This window comes from Marmota monax, unplaced genomic scaffold (assembly GCF_021218885.2).
Source record: "Marmota monax isolate L192 unplaced genomic scaffold, Marmota_monax_Labrador192_F-V1.1 WCK01_AAM20220418_F8-fsc00005, whole genome shotgun sequence".
In the NCBI taxonomy this organism is placed as follows: Eukaryota; Metazoa; Chordata; class Mammalia; order Rodentia; family Sciuridae; genus Marmota; species Marmota monax.
In genome coordinates this window covers 3,466,885-3,492,904 of record NW_026692254.1, presented here as the reverse complement: position 1 = coordinate 3,492,904, position 26,020 = coordinate 3,466,885, and the positions used below count along the sequence as shown (strand labels likewise).

At 39.7% G+C, this 26,020-nt stretch overlaps 1 protein-coding gene across 3 annotated transcripts in view; it reads left to right on the top strand.

Annotated features, from left to right (window-relative positions):
• The window catches only part of Bfsp1 (beaded filament structural protein 1), a 71,686-nt gene that overhangs the window by 19,194 nt on the left and 26,472 nt on the right, over positions 1-26,020 (top strand). Inside the window, exons 2-3 of one of the 3 annotated variants that reach the window (XM_046434496.2) lie at positions 3,133-3,190; positions 23,562-23,622. In XM_046434496.2, coding sequence (XP_046290452.1) covers positions 23,602-23,622 — 21 coding nt within the window. In that variant the 5' untranslated portion in view covers positions 3,133-3,190; positions 23,562-23,601. Of the gene's footprint in view, positions 1-3,132; positions 3,191-17,390; positions 17,924-23,561; positions 23,623-26,020 lie in introns of those variants that run through there. The other 2 variants (XM_046434475.2, XM_046434486.2) reach the window with 2 other exon arrangements.

Sequence of the window (26,020 nt, the reverse complement as noted above, 5' to 3'; positions counted from 1 at the left end):
TAGATAAATTTCTTAAGTCATATGATCTGCCCAGATTGAGTCAGGAGGATATAGAAAACCGAAACAGACCAATACCAATTGAGGAAATAGAAGAAACCATAAAAAGACTACCAACTAAGAAAAGCCCAGGTCCGGATGGGTATACAGCAGAATTTTACAAAACCTTTAAAGAAGAACTAATACCAATACTTTTCAAGCTACTTCAGGAAATAGAAAAGGAGGGAGAACTTCCAAATTCATTCTATGAGGCCAACATCACCCTGATACCTAAACCAGACAAAGACACTTCAAAGAAAGAAAATTACAGACCAATATCTCTAATGAACCTAGATGCAAAAATCCTCAATAAAATTCTGGCGAATCGGATACAAAAACATATAAAAAAAATTGTACACCATGATCAAGTAGGATTTATCCCTGGGATGCAAGGCTGGTTCAATATACGGAAATCAATAAATGTTATTCACCACATCAATAGACTTAAAAATAAGAACCATATGATCATCTCGATAGATGCGGAAAAAGCATTCGACAAAGTACAGCATCCCTTTATGTTCAAAACTCTAGAAAAACTAGGGATAACAGGAACATACCTCAATATTGTAAAAGCAATCTATGCTAAGCCTCAGGCTAGCATCATTCTGAATGGAGAAAAACTGAAGGCATTCCCTCTAAAATCTGGAACAAGACAGGGATGCCCTCTCTCTCCACTTCTCTTCAACATAGTTCTCGAAACACTGGCCAGAGCAATTAGACAGACGAAAGAAATTAAAGGCATAAAAATAGGAAAAGAAGAAATTAAATTATCACTATTTGCAGATGATATGATTCTATATCTAGCAGACCCAAAAGGCTCTACAAAGAAACTATTAGAGCTAATAAATGAATTCAGCAAAGTGGCAGGATTTAAAATCAACACGCATAAATCAAAGGCATTCCTGTATATCAGCGACAAATCCTCTGAAATGGAAATGAGGACAACCACTCCATTCAAAATATCTTCAAAAAAAATAAAATACTTGGGAATCAACCTAACAAAAGAGGTGAAAGACTTATACAATGAAAACTACAGAACCCTAAAGAGAGAAATAGAAGAAGATCTTAGAAGATGGAAAAATATACCCTGTTCATGGATAGGCAGAACTAACATCATCAAAATGGCGATATTACCAAAAGTTCTCTATAGGTTTAATGCAATGCCAATCAAAATCCCAATGGCATTTCTTGTAGAAATAGAGAAAGCAATCATGAAATTCATATGGAAAAATAAAAGACCCAGAATAGCAAAAACAACGCTAAGCAAGAAGTGTGAATCAGGCGGTATAGCGATACCAGACTTCAAACTATACTACAGAGCAATAGTAACAAAAACAGCATGGTACTGGTACCAAAACAGGCGGGTGGACCAATGGTACAGAATAGAGGACACAGAAACCAATCCACAAAACTACAACTATCTTATATTTGATAAAGGGGCTAAAAGCATGCAATGGAGGAAGGATAGCATCTTCAACAAATGGTGCTGGGAAAACTGGAAATCCATATGCAACAAAATGAAACTGAATCCCTTTCTCTCGCCATGCACAAAAGTGAATTCAAAATGGATCAAGGAGCTTGATATCAAATCAGAGATGCGCCGTCTGATAGAAGAAAAAGTTGGCTACGATCTACATTCGGTGGGGTCGGGCTCCAAATTCCTCAATAGGACACCCATAGCACAAAAGTTAATAACTAGAATCAACAAATGGGACTTACTCAAACTAAAAAGTTTTTTCTCAGCAAAAGAAACAATAAGAGAGGTAAATAGGGAGCCTACATCCTGGGAACAAATCTTTACTCCTCACACTTCAGATAGAGCCCTAATATCCAGAGTATACAAAGAAATCAAAAAATTAGACAATAAGAGAACAAACAACCCAATCAACAAATGGGCCAAGGACCTGAACAGACACTTCTCAGAGGAGGACATACAGTCAATCAACAAGTACATGAAAAAATGCTCAACATCTCTAGCTGTCAGAGAAATGCAAATCAAAACCACCCTAAGATACCATCTCACTCCAGTAAGATTGGCAGCCATTATGAAGTCAAACAACAACAAGTGCTGGCGAGGATGTGGGGAAAAGGGTACACTTGTACATTGCTGGTGGGACTGCAGATTGGTGCAGCCAATTTGGAAAGCAGTATGGAGATTTCTTGGAAAGCTGGGAATGGAGCCACCATTTGACCCAGCTATTCCCCTTCTTGGTCTATTTCCTAAAGACCTAAAAAGAGCATGCTACAGGGACACTGCTACATCGATGTTCATAGCAGCACAGTTCACAATAGCAAGACTGTGGAACCAACCTAGATGCCCTTCAATAGACGAATGGATAAAAAAAATGTGGCATTTATACACAATGGAGTATTACTCTGCATTAAAAAATGACAAAATCATAGAATTTACAGGGAAATGGATGGCATTAGAGCAGATTATGCTAAGTGAAGCTAGCCAATCCCTAAAAAACAAATGCCAAATGTCTTCTTTGATAAGGAAAGTAACTAAGAACAGAGTAGGGACGAAGAACAGGAGAAGAAGATTAACATTTAACAGGGATGAGAGGTGGGAGGGAAAGGGAGAGAGAAGGGAAATTGCACGGTAATGGAAGGAGACCCTCAGGGTTATACAGTGGAGGGGGTAGAGAGAGAGGAGGGGAGGGGAGGGGAGAGGTGGGGAGGGGGGAGGGTGGATGATGGGAAAGGCAGCGGAGCACAACAGACACTAGTATGGCAATTTGTAAATCAATGGATGTGTACCTGATGTGAATCTGCAATCTGTGTATGGGGTGAAGGTGGGAGTTCATAACCCACTTGAATAAAAGTGTGGAATATGATATGTCAAGAAATTTGTAATGTTTTGAACAACCCACAATAAAAAATTAAAAAAAAAAAAAAAAAAAAAAAAAGAAGGCTATGATGTCTGTAGGCAATAGGAAGTTTCCAGCTCCATTATAATCTCAAGGGATTGTTGTCATATATGTGGTCATTGCTATATGGCACATTATATGAAGGAATTTCAGCTAATTATCTGAAAACAATGATGCAGGGCTATGTCAGTTAGTTATTGCTGATATCCCTCCCATATTTCCTCAGCATTCATCTCCTGACCCTGAGAGCTGCTTCCTCTGAACCACCTAGCCTTTTCTGTCGTGTAAGTATTCTGCTCTCAGGAGCAGCCCTTCATCAGTGATGGACAGGGAGTTGGAATTGTTGCTTCCACAGCCCTTGGCTGAGTTATTTCTGTTTTGCTTTCTCTCCCAGAGTTTAATTGAGCTCCGGTGGCCAGCAGTGTTCATTGTGGCCATAGTCCCAATACTGGCTGTCTTTCCTCCCAGGCTTTGCTTCCCCAACCCTCTCCTGGAGTCTGGAATCACGTCTCAAATACCAAATTTTTACTCTAGTTCTAAGGGTCAGCTTCTGGAGGACTCCACACTAAGACAAGTGTCTAACATAAATCAAGCCACATGCAAAAAATAACAGCTAATATTTATCAGGCACTTACTATGTGCCAGACATACCACTCTAAACACATCATTTAATCCTCCCAACTATCGTTTAGACATTACTGTCATTTCCAGTTTATAGGAGGCACATGAGGCTTAGCCAGGTTAAGTATCTTGTCTGAGGTCACACAGCTCATGGGTCATGAAGGATTTAAACCTGGCCTATTCAACTCAAGTGCCCATGCTTTTGATCACCATATGTCCTCTGACACAACATATCAAGTTACTTCAAATATCTTCACTGGTACATATTTAATAGGCTTTTGAGAACATATTACTAATGGATTTTGCTGATAGATGAGCTAATAGATTTTTTTTGTAATCTGTCAGCAATCATAATGTTGCATAACTTGCGTTGTCTGCACTCATCCCACTGAAATCTGAGCCACATGCAAGAAGCTTTTCTCTTTCCAACCACATCAAGAAGTTCAGCAGTGTTTCTTTTCTTCTGATTCTTCTAAAATATAAGTGTATTTTTGCAGCTAACCACTGTTCCTGCTGTTTTTTTTTTGTTAAAACCATATGCCTCCCAGCTTAAAATTTATTACATGATAAATGAAGGTCACCATTTATGCCCCAATAACCAATTGAACAGATGCAGGATTTTAGCTGGTTGTGATGCCAAGTAAGACATGTTCATTTCTGATTTGGAATACAACATATCCCTGGCTCTCGTTGACCCTTATTTGAATTGCAGTCTTCAAGCTGCTAACCTTGTCACCATTTTTCTTTGTTACAAGGCAAAATATTATGAAGTCCTCTTCCCTCTACTGTTGTTTTTCAGAAAGAATAAAACAAATGTTTTGTGGTTCCTAGAAAATGTTATAAGATTGTTTCCCAAGTTAGGTCATTGCAGTTACAAAACTTTTGTTTTGATAGAAGCCTTGGCCAAAAACAACACAGCCCATGATCAGCCATTATTTCAGGGAAAAAAAATCTTGAGATTAGCCAGAGTTTGCTGCCTCCCATTCCACTAAAATAGAGACAAATTCCTCCAGCTTGGCTGAAACTATTTTTGAGATAAATCTATTTCTCTCTTTATAGAGATACACTCAGTTAACTGGCTGACTTCTCCAGGTTTTGAAATTACCCCATAAAATTTTGGAAGGCATTTTAACTTTATAAGGCAATTTGTCATAAATTAATTTTCAGAAACTTCTCCAGCCAACTTGAAATAAAAACAAACTACGTTGTCAGGCAATAGTCTCTAATTTTAGTCTGATTTTTAAAAACTGAGCATTTGAAATTAGGGCACCATTTTAAATAATATGCTCAAGATGACTCTTCTTTGAGCTCTCAGAGACTGAGCAAAGAATCTCAAAAGTTTCTTCCGTGCCAGGCATAGTAGCATATGCTTGCAACCTCTGCTACTTAAGAGGCTGAGGCAGGAGGATTGCAAGTTGAGGCCAGCCTTGTCAATTTAGCAAGACCCTGTCTCAAAATAAAAACTAAAAAGCATTGGGAATGTAGTTCAGTGGTAGAATACCAGAGAGTGGTAGCCACTAGAGAGATGGTATTATTTCATAGGTAATGGGATATCAGCAAATGTTTGACAATTGATTTTCCAGGAGTGAAATGTTCTAATCTGCAGTGATCGTCAATTCTTGTGGTATAAATACTCTGACCGTGGTTGATTTTAGTAGGTGTCAACCAGATTGGCAAAAAATTCCTGAAAGTTTAATAACTGGCTCTCCTGAGCTCCTAATAGGCTCAAGAATAACCCTGCAGGTGATTCAGCCAAATAATGCTCTAAATGCAGGCTTAGGACCACTAGTTTTTGGCTATGTAATACCCCGGGATTTATTGTAGCGTTTACTAGGACAACATGTAGCAAACCCTGACAGAGTGGCAGTTTTAGATCTAGTGTGTTACTTGATTTCTTAGTTTATTTTCTGTTGCTATAGCACAATATCTGAGACAGGATGATTTATAAAGAATAGAGGTTATTTTGTCTTATTGTTTGGCTTCTTACTTGGTCTTTTTTTGTTGTTGTTGTTGTTGTTTTGGGGATTTTTTTTGGGGGAAGGGGTTCTGGTGATTAAACTCAGGACCTTTTACATGCTAAGGACATGTTCCACTACTGAGTCCCAAGCTTTAGCTCATAGGTCTTGAGGCTGGGAAGTTCAGTGACATAGTGCTGGTTTCAGTTCAGCTTCTGGTGAAGGACTCATGCTGCTTCTCATAGTGGAAAACAGAACAAATGGGCACACATTGAAGAGAGAAAAGAGTGCCAAAATCCAGTGACAGCCCATTCCCAAGAGAAAAGCATTAATCTGTTCATGAGGGCCCCCGCTGCATGACATATATACATCTCATGAGGCCTCACCTCTAAACGATTCTAGTACATAAACTTCTGGGGGACACATGCATGCCTTTGTACCCCAAACCATAGGTTACCATGGAAAAATAATGTGCCCTGAGAGAATTTTCTCCAAAATATCCCTGTAATTTTCCTTGCCAAGCATAACAATTAGGGTCACTGAGGACAGTCCAAAGACATTTTTAGAGACAAGGACCACTCACAGTTCTGTGGCTGGGGATTAGACCACAATGTTCAGCAAAGACTGACTGCAGAACAACAACAAAAGCAAGCAGAATCCTCTTGGATGCCACCCTTCAGCATGGATTTTGTTTTAGGCTTACATCTGAAAAGCCACAATCTTTGAGGATGTTGAGAAGTGTCTTCATTATCTATCATATGAGGACATCTCTAGCCCCCTGCCCCACCATCTTTTCAAAATAGAAAGCTCTTTTCCAAGGAATTATTTTTTTTTCCTTTTCATGTGTTTTGTAACTGGTCATTCTGCTGAATGGTGCACTGTTAGGATTATTCTTACTGGACTACAGTTTCCTAATGAATGTATTTTTGTTCTGTTCCTGTATATTTCCTCTAAGGATGAAAGATGACATAAACCTAGCTATCATAGTAGAAAGAGAAATAAATTTCAATTTGGGGCTGCTACTAAATTTGACTCTTCCCTTTGAAAAAGCACATCAGCAAATGTGGAGCGAGAGGTCCAGCCTTCCCAAGCCGCTGATGACAGCCTTTGTAGGGCTTCATCTTTGGGAACATGGTATCCAGCTTTTTACTTAAAAGATTCAAAACAAATCTCCCAACATTCCACAATATTATTTTTCATTCTGAATTTCTACTGAAGATTAATTCATCTTTTAATGCATTTGATCAAGTTCCTGCTTTGTGTTGGAAAGTTTGCTAGATTAATGAATGAGATAATATATCTCTCAGGTTTCCTATGTATCTAATGGGAAATAAATGGCATCAATGGAGGTTTATTGGAAGAGAATTTAATGAAGGGGCAGTTTCTGGATAAGGGAAGAGTCCAAGGAATCAATAAAGCATGGTAAAGTACCTAGGAAATTGCAATAGTAGGAAGTCATTACTATCCTTTAGCCCAAAGGTACAAGAGGAGAGAATCTTGGAATAGATATGCTCAGAGGGAAAGGGAAGCAAGAGGGAGTCTTCCTGATTTCCTGCCAGTGATCCCCACTTGCCAAACCCTATAGGAAGCCAGAAGGTATGGGAGGCAGATAATGCAATCTGGAAGGGCCAGCCTTTGGGGGATTTAAAATGGCATGGAGAAGAATGGATTGATGGTGTTTGGGGGATCTTTAGGTAGAGGATGGCCATTGGGGAATGACCGCATCCTGCCTTCAAAGAACTGTAGTCCAGTAGACTACAAAGAATAATCCTATGTGCAAGTCTGTCAAGTTGGTGGAGAGGTGAAGCTTTAGACCGAAGGGTGTCTTGGCCTGTGGGAACTTGAGTTCCTGTGGGAACAGAACTGAAGCCTCTCTAGTCATCTATTTGAATACATTAATATGCATGAAGGATTGGGTGGGAGATACAAAGGAGTAAGGAACATGTTGGTATCCAATCCAAAAGTGATGAGCTAATAGAAAAAAGGATGGTGATTGGCTGGTGAGAAGAAAAATCGGATGATAATATTTTTAAATAAATGAAGGAGTGGTAATCAATAGGAATCAACCTGCTAGAGCATAGACTAGGAGGGCAGTAAATCACGTATAACTTCTTTCCAAATGAGCCTAAAAAGTTAGGTGGTTGGAATATATATATATTTTATGACCAAACCCTGGCAAACAATGGTAATATTTTGTAATTCAACTATTGTTAGAAATTTCATTAGAAAACTTCTCATGGGCTGGGCATGGTGGTGCATGCCTGTAATCCCAGTGACTCAGGAGTCTGAGGCAGAAGGATCACAAGTTCAAAGCCAGCCTTAGCGACTTAGTGAGGCCCTAAGCAAATTAATGAGACCCTGTTTCTAAATGAAATACAAAAAAGGGCTGGGGATGTGGCTCAGTGGTTAAATGTTCAATTCCTGGTACCAAATAAATAAAAACCTCTCATGGAGTTTAGGTCTGAAAATTGAAGGCTAGAGCTTAAAATATACAGTTTTATATCCCTTAACATTCTTTTAAACCATGTGCAGAATTTTAAAATGGTTGATAAAATAGCTTGGGATATCATCCCTCCCAATTTTGGGTCAGACCTGAGAAGTTGGTAAACTTTGGAAGACAAAATATGTTCTCTTATGAAATAGTTCACTCAGTGTCTGTTAATAGCATAGGACAAGTAGACCTGAACCTATACAAACAACGGATATCCCAAATGTATGTTTAAATCTATGAGTAAATTTCCATGAGAAATGCCTTCATGTTGTGTTTGTCCAGTTCTGTGGGATCCATTTCTTAACTGGTGCAAAGCAGAGTTCAGAACATCCTTTTTTTAGGGCAATGTGGGCATGCCAGCTGGCCATCTGTGGCTTATACATCAAACTGCTTGACATCTATTCCCAGAAGGAAAAAGGCTATGGTTCAGATGTAGGCTGGCCCAACATTAGAGTGGTAGTAGGTCTGTTTAATGATATCTTAAAGAGAAGAACATGGCTAGATTTATGTCCACAGAAATTATAATTGTAAAAGAGATTCTCCATTCTCGGTCATGAGGATGGTGCCTGCTGGGACAATGACTCATTTTTGCACCCCAGAAGTCATGGGTAGGGCCACTTTTCATGCATAACCAGAGTGAGTTTGTATAATGGTGGGTCATAAGGCTTGTGTTCCATTGTCTATGTGCAGGGAAGGCAAGTCCAGATGTGTCTCAAAATCCCATCAACATCATTATGTAGGTGTTAGACTCCTACCATAGATGTCAATGAAATGTTAGTTGCTGAGACCATGACCATCCAGTGAGTCAAAGGAGGATTTTTGCATTTTCTTGTTCTCTTTAAGAAGTATCTGGCTGGGGCGCAGTGACACATGACTAATTCCAGTGACTTGGGAGGCTGAAGCAGGATTGCAAGTTCAAAGATAGCCTCAGCAAATTAGTGAGACCCCGAATAACTAAGTGAGACCCTGTCTCAAAATAAAAATTAAAAATGGCTGTGGATTGGCTCAGTGATTAAGTGCCCCTGGCAAGAGGGAGTGTCTGTTAATTTTTATCACTTCAGCAAGATGATGTATTTTTGAAATCCTGGCTACTAGAGAGGCTAAGTTAGGTGGATTGAAAGTTCCAGGCCAGCTTGGGCAATTTAGAAAGACCCTGTCTCAAAGTAAAAAAATTTAAAAAGAGCTAGGGATATAACTCAATGAGAGGGTACCTGTCTAGCATGTGAGAGGCCCTGGGTTCATTCCCCAATGCTGGGGGGGGGGGGGAGAAAGAAAAAAAAATCTGTTATCAGGACAGTTTACATTGTGTTTAGGATTGGAGGATGCAATTTTTTCTTTGGTTATAATTTTAAAATTATGGAAAAGTTGCAGGAAAAGGACAAGAAACTCTTATATTCTCCATATTATTTACCCAAATCCACTGATTATTTTACATTTTGCTCTATTTGTTTTATTATTCTGTGTATGTATGTGTATTCTGTGAATGTATGTGTATGTATGTGTATTTGTGGTACCAGGGGTTTAACCCAGGAGCCCTCTACTACTGAGTGTCATTGCCTGCCCTCTTTATGTTTTATATTGAGACAGGTCTCGCCAAGTTGCTGAGAGTGACCTTGAACTTGCCATCCTCCTTACTCAGCCTCCTGAATTGCTAGAATTTGGGGCATGCATCATTGCACTTAGCATTATGTATTTATTTATATAAGTGTAGATAATATGTGAACCATTGAGAATAAGTTAAACATACCTCATCATCTCTAAACCAGTGTGTATTTTCTAAGAACAAGGTGATTTTCTTCCATGTCATAATACAATGATCTGAATCAAGCATTTAACTGTTTCAGTATTATTACTTAATCTGCATTCCATATTCAAATTCCATCAATTATTGTAATAATATCACTTGTGACTTTTCTTTTTTCCAGACTAGAATTAAGTTCAGCATCATGCATTGTATTTAACTGTACTGCTTTTGTTGGAGTCTGTGAAAGAACCAACCCTGGTCACACAAATTCTGGTGTGTCACCAGGATCTCTTCTTGCTTTAGTTTCTGTACTAAACCTTGAGCAAAGCAGGTTGGATGCTCAGTGCCCACTTTCTTTTGAATCCTGGGTTTCACTTTCCAGAAAGTTGGAGAGAAAGCCCTGCTTCTGGCTGTGTATCTCCATCCATTGTCACCCTTCATGGTAACTCATCACTTTCAGTAGTGCTGAGCATGAGTTATAGGGCTTGATGGAGATCCCTGGCTACATGGTGCAGAGATCTGGGAGTCAGGAGGCTGCCCTTTAATTCCTGGGTTATTGGCTGCTTTACTCAAAATGAGACTTCCTATGGCTGAATTGCCTTTTGAGTTGATCCAGTTTGCTGGAAAGGCTACAAGTTTTGCCACTGTGCATCTGCCTGACCCCTCTGCTCTCTGCAGTTACCCTCAGGACCTTAGGTCAGGGTGTTCAATTTTAGTGCAGCGTCGCCCTCTTGTGGCAGGCCTCTGTATGTTCCAGGAAAAGGATGGGCCACAAAAAGGGGCAGAATCAGAATATTTAGTGCAGTATAGGAGTTTGCTAAAGCTGCATAACTAAAGTACCACAGAGGCAGTGGCCTAAACAACAGAAATTTATTTCTCAGAGTCCTGAGACTTGGATTCTAGTCTAAGGTCAACGTGTTGGCAGGGTTGGTGTCTTCCAGGCTTCTGTGTCTTCCCATGGTCTTCCCTCCATGTGTGTCTGTGTCCTAATCTCCTCTTATAATGGCACCAATCATATTAACATCCTAATGATGTTATTTTACTTTAAAGACCTTATTACTAAATACGAGGTGTCAGGACTTCAACAGGAGAATTTGGGAGGGACACAATTCAGCCCATAGTGAGCAGGAAGGGAGAGCTTGGGATTCTTTAGCTCAAATTTACCATTTAAAAACAAAACAAAACAGATTATCTCATTTGCTTAAGGCCACCCACTAGTGTACATCAGAGACCTGATGTGAACCTTCAGCTCAGAAATCCATGGAATGTCTCCATTACCCTTTGTTTTACCAGAGTTACATGTTAAAAGCCTAGAGCAAATTCAGGATCTATTTTAACTGACAAGGGTGGCTCAAAACTCCAGAGTAGTTTTGATATTGATTAAAAGGCAAGCCATCTAAGCCGATTTTACTCAGCTTTTTAAATAATTATTCAGTAGGAAAAAATGTTAATTAAAAAATTTAACCTATAGTTCCTAGTTACTCAGGAGGCTGAAGCAAGAGGGTCTAGCATGATCCCGGGAGTTTGGGGCTAGCCTACATAACATTGCAAGACCATGTCTTTAAAAAATTAAAGTCTCTTCTATCTTTGGGCAACTTTAATTGGAAAATAAAAAAGAGAGAAGTGATATATTTCATTAATTTCTGATTTATGTGGCTACAATCACCATGTATCTGGTATTTGGTTTTCTGTTTCCCTTTATGTTTGTTACAGATATTTTCATTTGTTAACAGTATATTCAAATTGAATAATAGATAAAAACCATTCACTACTATTGTTACTGCAGCTTGCTAGATTGTTCTGGATCCCTTTCCCTCTCTGCTGTTGTATGTATATATAAGGCTAAAAAATAAAGCAAATAATATTTACTTGCCCATTATTTTAAAACAGCAGTTCTCTTTCCTGTTTGCTATGGGTAAAATGCTCTATGTACAAGGTGATTATACTTTTCACAAATAATTTGAAACTTTCTAGGAAAAATTGCAAGAATAGTACAAACAACTCCCATATATCCTTTATCTAGATTCACCTCTTTTGTCTGAATATTTTGGATATGTACTTATATTTACATGTCATTTCTTTCAGAATCATTTGAAAATAAATTGCACACATTATAAGTTATTTCCTCTAGATAGATGAGAGTATATTTTCTAAGAATGAGGATAGTATTTCATATTAACTGTGGCATAGTTGCAAGCCAGTAAATTTAACATTGAATATGGCACTTGGAGGGATTGCATTTCCCAGCATACTTGAGGTTAGGTGGGGCTGTGTGGCTTGCTTTGGGTAATTCTATCTGGCTAACACAATTATTTGATATGATCTACTGTCTGTATTTCAATTTTGTCAATGAACCCAAGCAATGACCTTTGTAGCATTGTTTTTTTCTCCTCCAGTACAGGATCCAGATTAGGATCTGCATTTAAATGCCCTGTCTCTAATCTCCTTTAATCTGGAATACTCCCCAAACTTCTCTTTGTCTTTTATGATATATAACATTTTTAAAGAATGCCATCCCCTGTCTCTTATTAGTAGAATGTTTCTTATTTAGGGTTTATCTGGATATTTTCTTATGATTAGATTCAGGGTATACATTCAGGTTATCAGGCCAGAAAAAAGAGTGAAAGAGAGTCCTTTCTGTAATTGTGCCCAAGATAAAGGGTAAAAATATATTCTGTCTTAGGCAAACTGGGAAATCACAGAAATGGTGACTCTTTATTTCTGAAAGTGATTATTTCCTTTTACCAGTGCCCATACTGGGACCATATTGATTAACTCACTTACCAAAGTGATCGGACCAGAGTTTAAACTTGAGCCTTTCCAATTTTAACAACATCCATTTTCCACCAGTACCCCCACACTAGTACCATTCAGCTGTATTTAGGGAACTCTCCTATAGCTGACCATTCATCAAGCCCTACGGAACCGCTGTCTACAAACATGCTTTTGAATTAACAAATTCATTCACCAATGATTTCTTCCTCATGCATATGATTGCTATTTTTATTGAATACTCTCCCACCAGCAATGGAGTTTTGGGGTTTTGACAAATATGCTCACTCTTACTTCTTGTTGGCATGTGGCAGGATTGCATTTGTCAATGTACTTGAAGTTAGGTGGGGCCACAATATGACTAGCTTTAGCCAATTCAGTGTGATTGTGAGGAAATTTTAAATGCCACTCCATGCCTTTTCTTTAAGATGATCAGCAGTGGTCCAGGTAGTGGCTGCTCCAATAGCCTGGGTGTTGGACTAAAGAGGATGTGGAACAAAGATCATAGTTGACCTTAGATGGACATATACCACGAGCTAAAACAAAACACCATGGTCTGGGTGGCTTAGACAACAGAAATGTATTTCTCACATTTCTGGAGTCTGGGATGTTTCAAGATTAAGGCACTGCAGAGGGCCTGCTTCCTGATCCACTGATTGCAGTCTTCTCATTGTGTCCTCCCCATGGTAGAAGGGGCCAACAAGCTTCCTTGGACTTCTTCTTTGGGCTTCTTTTACAAGGACACTAATTCCATCCATGAAGGCTTTGTTCTATGACCTAATCAGTTTTCAACAGCCACACCTCCTGGTACCATCACATTGTGTGGATTAGGTATTTATATTCAAATTTGTGTGTGTGTGTGTGTGGTGGTGGTGGTGGGGTAACAATATTCCATCGATTGCAACCTTTGACCATTTCCATCTGTGCTGGTCCATCTTCCCATTGCCAAGAGCTGTTTCTTTCTGTCCCGACTTCATTTGGCCTTTGGAATCCACGCAGAGTCCATTTGGTCCCCACCTTTGGCAGACAAGTGTGGCAAGGAAGTTAACAGCCCCTCTGATCAGCCCTTAAACCGTGGGAGTTTGTGGGTAAATCTCTGGCCCCTTCAACAACTGGGTAGTGTAACACTCAGGTGACTACTTATAGTGTTACCAGAGTCTCTGTTTTCCCAAGATGGTAGCTTGCTTGATCACACGCCATGCTTTTCCTTCTCTGTCTCCCTCTCCACCTCCCTACCCATGTTCCCTGGGATCACCTCACAAATAAACTATACTCATCCCTTGGTTTCAATGGGAGATTGGTTCCAAGACCCCCTCAGATACCAAAATCCAAGTGTGTTCCAGTCTCTTTCATCAAATATGGTGTTGGCATATAACCTTTGCGCATCTTCCCCCATACTTTAAATCATGTCCAGGTAGTTTAATCTGCAATGCTATGTAAATACTACATACATAAGTGTTATCCTAAATTGTTTAGGGAATAATGGCAGGGGGAAATGTCTGTACCTGTTTACTGCAAACACATTTTTTTTTTCTGAGTATTTTCCATCTGTGATTGTTTGAACCTGTGGGTGTAGAATTTGCTGATGTGGAGGGTCAACTGTATTTGCACAGACCTTGTCTCAGGGTCTGTTTTAAGGAGTTCAAACTAAGACAACAATTAGAAGCAGATCCAGCTATGGATTAGCCTGGTTGTCATACTTTTACATTTCATCAATTAAATATCTTTTCTCACATGAGGTAAAAAATCCTACTAATTATAGTAAAATTCTAATAAGAAATATTTATACTTTAAATAGATGGGGTCAGGATATCATGATAGTACCATTGTCCTGGTGCAGGACAATGAAAATTATGTAAATCTTGGTGAACCTATACTTTTTGGGGAAAATTTAAGTTTCAAACCTATTGAAGTGGAAAAGGGAGATTTTTAAAAAACCCTATGCTGTAACAAGTAAAATTTTATAACAAAATGGGTTTTGGTTTGATGATCAATGGCTTCAGTCTGAGTTCCCCCAGACCACACAACCATATTCCATGTTGGAACCAAAAGCCAAGCAGTAAACATTTCCAAATTCAGAAGTTGCTGGAGAGCTTTTCTCTGAAGTCATTCAGTTACTCTAGAGAATGATGCCAAATCTCTTGCCTGGAGAACGACATACCAGGCGACCAGCATGCTGGGAAGTGGGCTGGTAATTGAGTAGTGGGGAAAGTACAGCTGTGCCTCATCCTTCACTATGCATCTGCTTCCTTAATTGCTTTACTTTAATATTTGGCCTCATCCCTGCCCTTGGCTGTGTCTGGTGATCCTGAACTCAGGACCTCTCCCGTTCAATTTCACTGCAGAATACCTTCCAGGTGACCTGTCACAATAAGGCTTGGGTAGTTGCTCAATTGCTGTTGTGCAAGAATGAAGAAGGGGGATCTAAAGGATTGAATTGGTTCTTGTCCAGGTGCTCAGTCAACCCTCTGGTTTTTCAGCTCTACTTCACACCCCACCTTCTAAAATATCAATGCATCTAAATCCTGAGCTTTTCTCAGATTCTCTGCCAAGAACCAGCAGTTTTTGTTCCTGTTCCCTTCTGCAGTCTCTTAGGTTTTTGTTTTCTATACTCGGCCGTCAGTTACCATGGACCTATATCTATTCAGCTTTCTGAAAGCTTGTTGACATATCTTGTCCACTATGATTTTTCTTCCATTCTTCTGTAGAGATGCAATCTTTTTTTTAAAAAAAAATTGCCAGGCTGCCATTTCTTGGTGGGGGTTGGGAAGAATGGTGATAATGTTCATATCCGATGTAGTGTGCGGCTGGTTGGAAGGCCAGTTCTCCTTGTGACCTTTGCTTTTGGGATCCTGTTGTTATGCACCCCTTGAGTCAGCCTCACTCTGTGCGGGGAGCCTAGTGTTCACTGTGCTGTTTCTAAAATCAGTTCCTCCCACATCTTCTCATTTACGCTGTTCTCTGTTTCTCTGAGTTGTCCACCTACCCACTCACTACTCACTGCTTTTTCTTTGATACAACCACAGAATTTTGTTAAAATCTCTACTTTAAAACTCATTCTGGAATTTTTTTGTGTTTTTATCAGTTGGGTATGGATTTGTCTCCTGCACCCTGAGGGCAGACACTTGACATTGTTCAACAATTAACTCTCTGAAATTATGATTTCTGGGTGGATATTTTCTAGGTGTTTATTCCACTGGATTAAATGGAGGTGATTTTTTTTCTGTTATTATATTTCTGGGGTAAATATGTCTCCAATGGGATTACTCCCTAGGGTAGATTGAGTTCTCCTGATTCTTCATTCCAGTATTATAGGGCTATACACCACATTCTTGTCAAGGCCTCATTGAGTCATGCCTCTGCCTTTACTCTTGACTTTGGCCATGACCCCCCCCACAATTCACTTTGACCAATGGACATGTTGCAAAAAAAAGTCCTGGCATGAGCTTGCTCATGTGCTTCTGTCATTGCTAATTCAGAAGGACAAGAGGTGTTTGGAACAGAGCTGCCTCAGCTGATCAGAAGACCCATATCTGGAAGGAGAGTCTTCCAGCTGACCTGCAGGCCTGGAGCATAATGATAAATACTTCTTATTATGTGACACATAGTTTTGGGGGCAATTTGTTCTGTAACAATATCAGACTGATACATGCTGTCAAAGGAAATGAACGGCTTATAATTTTTGTTATCAAATTTAATTTTGCTCTCTAGGAAGTCTAAAGTCCATGCCATCATACCTACAAAAATACTCATATGGCCTTCTTCGATTTGACCACGAAATCTATTTTTAAGTAGCTTATGGGAAGAAAAATAGAATAAAAACCACAGCACTAGCAGTTTAGGATCTTACATAGCTTTATTACAGACCAAATTAATGATTTTACAGGCTTTTTGGAGTAATAATAAACTCAACAAAGATCAATGTAATTTTCTTTCTTTGATAACTATGACTTTAATTTGTAGTATAATTATGTGCAATCCATGTAGTTGGTAATTATGTGGTGCTGCTAATCCTTGTTTTTAAGAAAACGAGGCTTTTGATAGTGATTTTTTTACACTGGAGCTCTGACAAAATATTTCTATTCAAGAACATTCTAACCAAATGGTACTAATTTCTTTCAGCACCACAACTTACTTTTAAATTGGTCAAAGCCTAGCTATTAAGTTATATATGTATGTATATTTAATTAAAAGCTTGTCATCAAAATATGCTATTTCCATAATAAAAATTAAAATGAAATACAATGGCAAAAGTCTGCTTGAGTGTTGGCTAATTTGTTAAATCTTTAGCTTGAAAGGATCTTTATTTAGTTCAAAGAACCTATTAGCAATGTCATGGGTGAAGTTCCACTTGTTTCTTCCACTTGAGTATGTCAAAAATCCACTGAAGTAATGTGACATAATTACATCGCAGGCCCATGTCCTGAGACATTGTGCAAAGAGTAGATTCTTCACAAAATGCACAAGATTTAGTAAGAAATTACCTGCACTACACCTCCCCACTGACTGAGATATGCCATTTTATTTGCATCCATGGTTAGAAACCTCTGCGATAGAGAAGATTCCTCAATAATTACGGAAGGAAATTGTTTAAGTAATCAGAAAAAAAATGTTATTGTTTAGTGCTATAATTGAGAGTAGAAAGAGAAGACAAAGCCCCAGGCCTCGATCTTGAGGGAATTAAGTTTAATAAGCTTGCCTTGGGTTGCCTTCCCAATTCTCAGTGGAACCAATCAAAAGAACGTCATGCCTCTCTTGTCCCCCTGACCCTCCATTCAATCATAAAGCAACAGGCCTTCACAATCACAGAACAAAAACCTCATTGCCCAATTTAACCTTCCAACCCCAGAGTTGTATGGGTCGCTAATCCAGCTCAAAAAGCGGGCTGCTGCTCTTTTATTGTCCCGCGCCCGGGCACCGAGTAGAGCTCAACTGCTGATCAGCTCTGGAACGTCCCAGCGGCAAGCCAGGGGCCTCCGATGTTTATTTAGCAGGCTGCTGGCTCGGCCACCGGCCTCCTGGAGAGCCGGCTTGGCCCTCTCGCTCGCAGAGAAACCATGTACCGCCGCAGCTACGTCTTCCAGGCCCGCCAGGAGCAGTATGAGCGCGCCGACGAGGCGCCGCGCGCCGCTGAGCCCGAGCGCCCGGCAGAGGAGGGCCGGATCGGGGCGCCGAGCCTGGCGGCGCTGCAAGGACTGGGCGAGCGCGTGGCCGCCCACATCCAACGGGCCCGCGCGCTCGAGCAGCGCCATGCCGGCCTCCGGCGGCAGCTGGACACCTTCCAGCGCCTGGGCGAGCTGACCGGCCCGGAGGACGCCCTCGCCCGCTACGTCGAGGGTAATCGCCAGCGCTCCCGGGACCTGGCGGCCGAGCGCTCTCGGCTGGAGCGCCAGGGCGCAGAGGCGCAGCGCGCGCTCGACGAGTTCCGGAGCAAGTAAGCGGCGACTGTGGGGGGAAACCGAGGAAGGGTGTGGGTACTCCGGCGGTGCGGGTCTGGGAGAACGATGCCATTAAGGGGTGGGGAACCAACTTTGATCTCCTCCCTGCCACCAATGACGCCATCTCTGCAGAGAGTACACAGGTGGCGCTTTTTCTTAAGTCTGATTTCTGTTCTTTTTTTTTTTTCTTCAGAAATTAAAAACGATGTATTAAAATATTCACAGAAGTACAATTGAAAAAGGTCAAAAATAATAATGAATTGCCATTTTTTCCCTAGCTGGATACATTTCCATTGAGCAACTAGATAGGAGTTTTAATTTCTTAGGTAATCCCTTTTAGGTGTCCCCTGATTTCTGTTTTTGATGGCACTTTACAGTTTACACAAATGGTTGATACCGTTTACTTGTCATGTATTTTTAAATTTACAAAGTATTTTACATGCATTTTAAATTTACTTAAAATGCATAGATTATAAATGCATAGCTCAATGAATTTTGACAAAAGTGCGTATGTACCTGCCTGTGAAACTACCAAAATGAGAAAGAATTTCCATTACCCTAGAGAGTTCCCTAACCCCTGCTCTTTCATAGTTAGGCAGTTCTCATTCCCCAAACAGTGGCGTCCACTGTTCTATCACCATAGATTAATTTTGCTTGTTCTAGGATTTTGTAACAATATATACTTTTGTATGTCTGGCTTTTTTCACTCAGCAATGTTTTTCAGATACATCAATGTTATTTAATCCTCACAGCCTTATCTTTACTGCCTCATTTTACAGAAAAGGCTGAGGATCAGAACATGTAGAAATCTAGGACAAGGTCGCAGAGCTAGTGAACTGGAATCAGGTCTTTCATAGACTAAGTCCAATTGCTTTCATGGTATGGTAGCTGGCACTGGGAAATGATGTTTCAAGTGTCTTCTAGGATCTTGCTACTCAAGCAGCATCAGCATCACCAGGAAGTTTGCTAGCAGTGTAGACTCAGGCCCACCACAAAGCACCAGAATCATAATCTGTTTTAACAAGATCCCCATTGACCAAGAAGTTAAACATTGAAGTTTAAGAAGTCCTTTTCCAAGGCATGGTTTTTCCTCTCCCATAAATGGAATTATGTGTTGGTATCACTTATATAAGTATGCTTTTTGACTTAGTAGGCACTTTAAGGAATTTATTCTAGGATATACTCCAGCAGGTATGAAATGGCACACCTGCAAAGATGTTTATTGCTGCATGGTCTCCGTTAGAAAAAACTTGGAATTTATCTAAATGCCCATTAATAAGAGGTTATGAAATTGTGCTTTATCCATACAGTGGAATACTATTCAGTGGTAAAAAAATAAAGAATAGAAGAATAGTATCATAACCATTTATTATTTTAAAGACAGGAGGGGTGGAGATTTTCTGCATGCATAAAAAGAGAAGAATTTCTGGACACCCCCATTTTCTTCATGACATTGGTTAGGAACTGGGCATCTGGGAGACAGAAATGGGGGAGAGACTTTAATATAACATCTATTAATAAAAGTAGTTTAACCATGTAAGAGATTTATCCCTTCAAAAATTTTATAAATGAATTTTAAAAATATAGATGTCTATACCCTACCCTGGATCTCAGGTGGGGCCCAAGAATTTTCATTTTTAATTATCTCCATTGGTAATTCCAGCTAATGCTCAAGTTTGGGAGCCCTTGGTAGAGAGTAACCAGAAGAATTTTCTCAAGCCTGCTCTATTTGAGTTCTACTTTCTCAACCCAAATCTTGGCAGGTTATTCAACATTGTGTACCAAACATATTTATCAATCATATTCATTGATTCAATTCCCTCTATTTTTGGTTTCAACACATAAAAACAAATTTGCAAGAAGGGACCAAAGAATCCACCTGTTAGTATCCTTCATGGGGAAACTGAGGCTTAAAGAGGGCTGGTAGGGTGACAGAACTTGAACTTACATTTTCTTGCTCTGGTCCTAAAATCTTCCCGGACCCCATGTCTTGGAAAATCCTTCAGACTCCTGTAAGATGAGGTCCAGAGATGGTACCTTATTCAGATGAAGCTCATTCTCTGAGGCAAAGGGAAGTACAGCCTGGAAGGATGCTGCTTTCTTGAAAGCCATGCGGAGCCTTCTGGGTCTTAGATACTGTAGAGCATCACACTACATTGTTCCCAGACCTTACATGAGGGAAATACAAACTTCTATTTTGGAACAATGTCACTTTTTTTTTTTTTTTGGTGGTAAAATACATGTAACATGCAATTTATCATCTTCACCTTTTTAAGTGTACAGTTCAGTGATATTAAATATATTCGTAATATTTTGCAGCTCAGACATCCAGGACAGCTCTATGGGCTTTCAGGCACCCTGAATCCCCAGATGGCTATAACTGGGTGTGGACCAAGTGTCAACTGTGATCTGGCTGGGAAGTCATGGCGGCTCTCGTGAGTCCTCACTGGGGAGTGGCCATGTTGATTTCCTCATCTTGATTTCACTTGGTTGTGAGTTAGATCCCATTATGAAACAGTTTCTTCAGACTCTGTGATTAATTTTTAAATTTCTATTATGTAATTTCATGCCATTGCCCCCTTGAGAGGTTTTGATGTTTTTGATTGGGATAGCAGGATTTAAAAATCATGATAAAAAAATCAAACTCATATATAGTCCTGGCTGTGTGCTTACACACATGCACACACCCCAAGTTCCATTTTACATTCCAGAGATGAGTTGATGCTTGCCAAAAGAGGGGGAAAGTCATGCAGAAAGGGGGACGAGTGTATGTTGCCCCATGGCAGTGTTAGGCATGTTCTTTACCTGATACTTTTTTGTGTTTGTTTTGTTATAACTTTATTTTATTTATTTATTTTTATGTGGTGCTGAGGATTGAACCCAGTGCCTCACACTTGCTAGGTGAGTGCTCTACCACTGAGCCACAAGTATCAGCCCACCTGATACTTGACTTTTCAAAATCAAGTTTCTATAATATCAAAGACTAATGAAACAAGAATAATAAAAACAAATACAACTACCAAAATCCAATGATGAATAGAGTCAATTCTCCAAATTGCTGAGTACCAAAAATAATCTACATAAAACTATCAAGTTAATGAAAGCGTAAGTATTTGTTTTCACTTTGTGAAATCACTTATATGATTATATGAATTCTTATCATGAATTTTGTGTAATGAAATTTCTCATTTATATAATATCTAAATGGTTTTTACAGCATGAAAATTACCTATGAGATTATGTTATTATATTGATTATCAAACATTTTTAAGCTAAAGAAACTCTTTACTGTTTCAGGAAAAAGCAATGAGAATATTAGATTTTGTTAACAGTTTTATTCTCAAACCTAATTACCCATTTAAAAAATGATTTCTGACTCTATTAGAGCAACACACAAAAGAAATGGTTACATGCGACATCCTGATGTGAAATGTAAACCTTGTTGAAAGGTGTCTAACCTATCAGTTATAGCTGAGCTTCTCAGATGACCTTAAAATTGGGAATGTGTGCATAATGTACATATTCCCAGTTAGGACTTTTAGTTTTGAGAACACAGTAGTGTGGCTCTCCAACACGTGCTATTTCTGTGAAACACTTAGCTTGAACCCATGGCATGGGTGTGCAAGGGCAGAGAAAGATCTGCTTGTAGGCTTGGCTCAGTGTTAATTAGGATTGGTTTCAACTGAAATGACATAAACTCCAAAATGACATTTGAAGTGACATAGGTCTACTTCACACCCATTAGGATCACTACTATCACGAAGACAGAAAATAACGAGCATTTGCAAGGGTGGGGAGGCATTGGAACACTTGTGCTCTGTTGGTAGGAATGTGCAGTGGTACAGCCATTATGGAAAACAGTATGGCAGTTTCTCAAAAACTGAAAACCAGAATCACCATGTGATGCAGCAATTCCACTTGTCAGTGTACACTCAAAAGAATTGACAGCAGGAAGAGAGATTTATACACTCATGTTCCTAGCAACATTATTCATAGTCATTAAAATGTGGAAGCAACCCATGTGTCCATTGACAGATGAATAGATAAGCAAATATAGTATGTACATAGATTGGAATATCATTCAGCTTTTAAAAGGCGGGAAATTTTGACACATGCTACAACATAGATAAGCCTTAAGTAAATCATATTAAGTGAAATAAGCCAGTTGCAAAAAAGACATACACCATATGATTCCATTTACATGGAGTAGTTATAGTAGTCAAATTCATAGAGACAGAAAGTGAATGTTAGTTGAGAAGTTATTATTTAATGGGTACAGAGTTACAGTCTTGCAAGATGAAAAGAGTTATGAAAATAGTTATGAAAATGGTTGTACTATATCATGAATGTATTTAATATCACTTAACTGTGCACTTAAAAGTGGTTAAGATGGTGAATTTCATGTTATATATATTTTACCATCAAACATCAGTAACAACAAATATACAACATTCGTTTACTCAAGATGGAAGTTTGTTTTTCTCTTGGGCAAATTGTGGGTGAGCAATTCAGAATGGCACTCTACAGTGTTTGAAACCCAGAAGGCTCTGTGTGCCTTCAAGAAGACAGCAGTCTGCTGGGTGCGATGGTGCACACCTGTAATGCCAGTGACTTGGGAGGCTGAGGCAGGAGAACTGCAGGTTGGAGCCAACCTTGGAAACTTAGCAAGACTCTTTCTCAAACTAAAATTTTAAAAGGGCTGGGGATGTAGTGCAGTGGTGGAGCACTTGCCTAGCATGTGCAAGGCCCTGGGTTCAACTCCCAGGACTTTAGAAAGAAGAAGAAGCAGTAGAGGAAAAGGAAGAAGAAGAGGAAGAGGAGGAGGAGGAGGAAGAAGGGAGCAGTCACATCCCAGGCTGTAGGATAGACAAGTGGATGCTGGCAAAGAGGCAAAGAACATACCTACCCCATTGCTTATACCTGAAAGTTGCCACACAACCCTTCCACCCTGTTGGGCAGGATTTAGTCACATGGCCCACACATGACTTCAAGGAAGGCTGGAAAATGTAGTTTCCTAGAGGAGATCTTTGCATGGAAGGAGTGAGGATGAGAATGAGGGTAAAGTGCTAGCAGCATCTACCTAAGAGATTGGACAACTTTCTCAGCTTCGGTTTCCTAGTCTTTCACACAGAGTTAGCAATAATCACTCGTTTTTAAGGTGTTATGAGCATTAAATGGCACAATCTAGAAAAATTGACACATGTCAATGAATAAAATAGTATACGAAATCCACGTGAGGTTGATGGTGTTTGTTGTAGTCTGTGTCAGGTGGCCTCTCTGCTGCTGCTGCTGCTCTTGGGTGTGCCAAGATTTAAACCCTTTATCCTCAGAGTGACTGGGTGGGAGATGGTTGAGGGCAGTTTGGGCCTCTAGGCTGGAAGACTCCTGTTCCTTTTATCTTTTCCAGTTATCTCATGCAGTGTGCAAATGTTACCACTTTCTACATGTGCTGTAATGTGAACAGCTTTGGGAAGCAGTGGACAAGGAAATGCAGAATTAGCTACTTCTTTAAGATTAAAAGTAACTTCTTAGAGGAGAGGGTGTGGTATTATCTCAGAACTTTATGCTGACTGTGTGATCTACACATGAAATGATAGGAATGGTCCAACTCTTGCTTGTGTGTCCCATTTTCAGGTATGAAAATGAGTGTGAATGTCAACTGGTGCTAAAAGAAATGCTTGAACGGCTTAACAAGGTGAGTTGAATGCAGCTTTGGGTTTAAATAGCTTAATTCCAGTATTGAATGAAATGTTAGAAGCAAATTGTTTCATGCACCTCTTTTTGGTGTTATTCTAGGATTTACCCGTTTCTTTTGCTGTCATTCTCTTCCATGACTTCTTAATATCAACTGGGTCTTTGTGAATGAACTCACTCATGCATGAACATGCACTATACTACTATAGGATACACAGTCTCATGAGAGAAACGTAGACAATGAAGCTTATCTGTATACTAGGTGTATTAGTTTCTGTTCCATTAACCTTGTGAAATAGCTCAGGCTGAGAAATTTGTAAAGAAAAGAGATTTATTTATCTTACAACTTTGTAGGTTGAAAGTCCAAGTTGCATGGTACTAAATCTGGGTCAGTTACCTCATGGTGGATGACATCATGGTGGAAGTGTGTGTGAGGAGAGATCACATGGCAAGACAGGAAGCCAGAGTCAGAGGAGGGGCCAGTAATGACTTTCCAGAATGCCCCACCTCTTGAAGATCCTACCATGTCAACATCATCACACTGGAACCAACCTCCTAACATGTGAACTCTTGGGGGACACACTCAAGTCATGTCCACACCATAGCACTAGGCTTTTGACATGTGCCAGCAATACAATAACCAGCTGTGTTTCACTGTTCAGATAAACTGACCCCAAATAGTAGATTTAGGAAGGAACTTGCAGTGGTTATTTGGACAAAATGACAACTCTGCTGTGTTAACTGAGTCTTAAGATTGCTATTCCACAGGAAAAAAAAAAAAAAAACAGAAGAGAACAAAGAAATTTCCTTGATACTCCTTCTCTTCTTGGAGCAGGAAAAGTCACCACGTGGGGGATACCATGGATTCTAGGTTTCTTTCTGGAAACCTTCCTGTAGAGGTTGTATGGAGTTGTTCTTTGCAGGGACATTTTCCTTCTTCCAATCCTTCATTATCAACCCGATTGATTGGATTTTCTGCTTAGCCAGGAAAACTCTACTACTAAATAGCAGAATAACCCTGGACAAAAAGGGTTGGACAAACCAGGATGACAAATAGCTTTATGCATTGTCCTTTTCTGATCATTTTAGAGCTCAAATATCAGAGTAGAAGGACCTAGGGAGACTTAATTGATGGGTTGCTTATTCAGAGCACATGGGCTGCCACTTCCCACTCCTTCTGTGCCTATAACCTCATCCTAATTGCTGATAGAACACCAAACTCTTCCCTGCTGTGCCCAGATAGGCCTTAGAATTCTTCTTCACATACAGCTTCAGTCAGAGTTAAGTTCAAGAGTTAAGTTCAGAGTTAAGTTCATTTCCTAGTGTGTCCAACCTCTGTTGTCAAGGATTATCCTGCCAGTTGGTTGGAAAACCAGAACTATAATCTGGAGAAGCCAAATTTTGCTTTGCCAATGTTACCTGCCTATGGTGCACCTTCTCTGAGTAAGTGTATAGCTCATTGTCCAAACCAGGACACCTGTGTGAAAAAAGGCACCATCAGTAGTTACACAGGTCAATAGTTATCACCTGGAACCATTTCAGGCCAAATGGGATGACATAGGAGCACACTTGATATAAACACAACAATGGCAGTAAGAACGTGCTCCAGGAAGTCCCTGAATACACAGGCTCCAAGGCTGGCTTGTGGAGTGATGGCCCCATTGTTAGTTGTAACTTAGAGTTGAGGGGTTTCATCTTAGTAGAATCCAGCATCGCCCAGATATTCTGCTAACACCTGTAGCTCATCCCATTCTTGTTTTGGTGGTAATTCCAGGCTCCCAAGTTGGGCCTCCATCTTGTCCATAAGCCATTGCTTGCAAGGACTGAGAACTTAACACCCTTCACTTTGGTGCCACTTCAGGCCCTCTTAAGCCCCTTCTCTAACACCACCATATGCTTCTGTGTGAGAATTTGTTCTCAGTGAAATTGGGCCTTTCTCTGGACTTTTAAAATGGTCATACATGCTGCACCATCTTGGCATGCCTTAAAGAGAAAGAACAAAATCAATGGATGTGTAACTGATGTGATTCTGCAATCTGTATATGGGGTAAAAATGGGAGTTCATAACCCACTTGAATCAAAGTGTGAAATATGATATATCAAGAACTATGTAATGTTTTGAACAACCAACAATAAAAAATTAAAAAAAATAAATAAATAAAGAGAAAGAACAGAGTCCTTCTTTTTAACCATTGGTGGAAAGTGACAGTGGATTTAAAAACCTTCTCTCGTTTTCCTCTTATTTCAAAAGAAGTACATATTCTCAGTAAAAAAAAAAAGTGAGGCTGTATAAATAGTGAAAAATAAGGAAAAGGGATGCCATCATTTCACCACCCAAGGAAAACAGCTGTAACGTGTTTATCTAGATTATGACTTTTTAAGTATACATTTTAAGTATC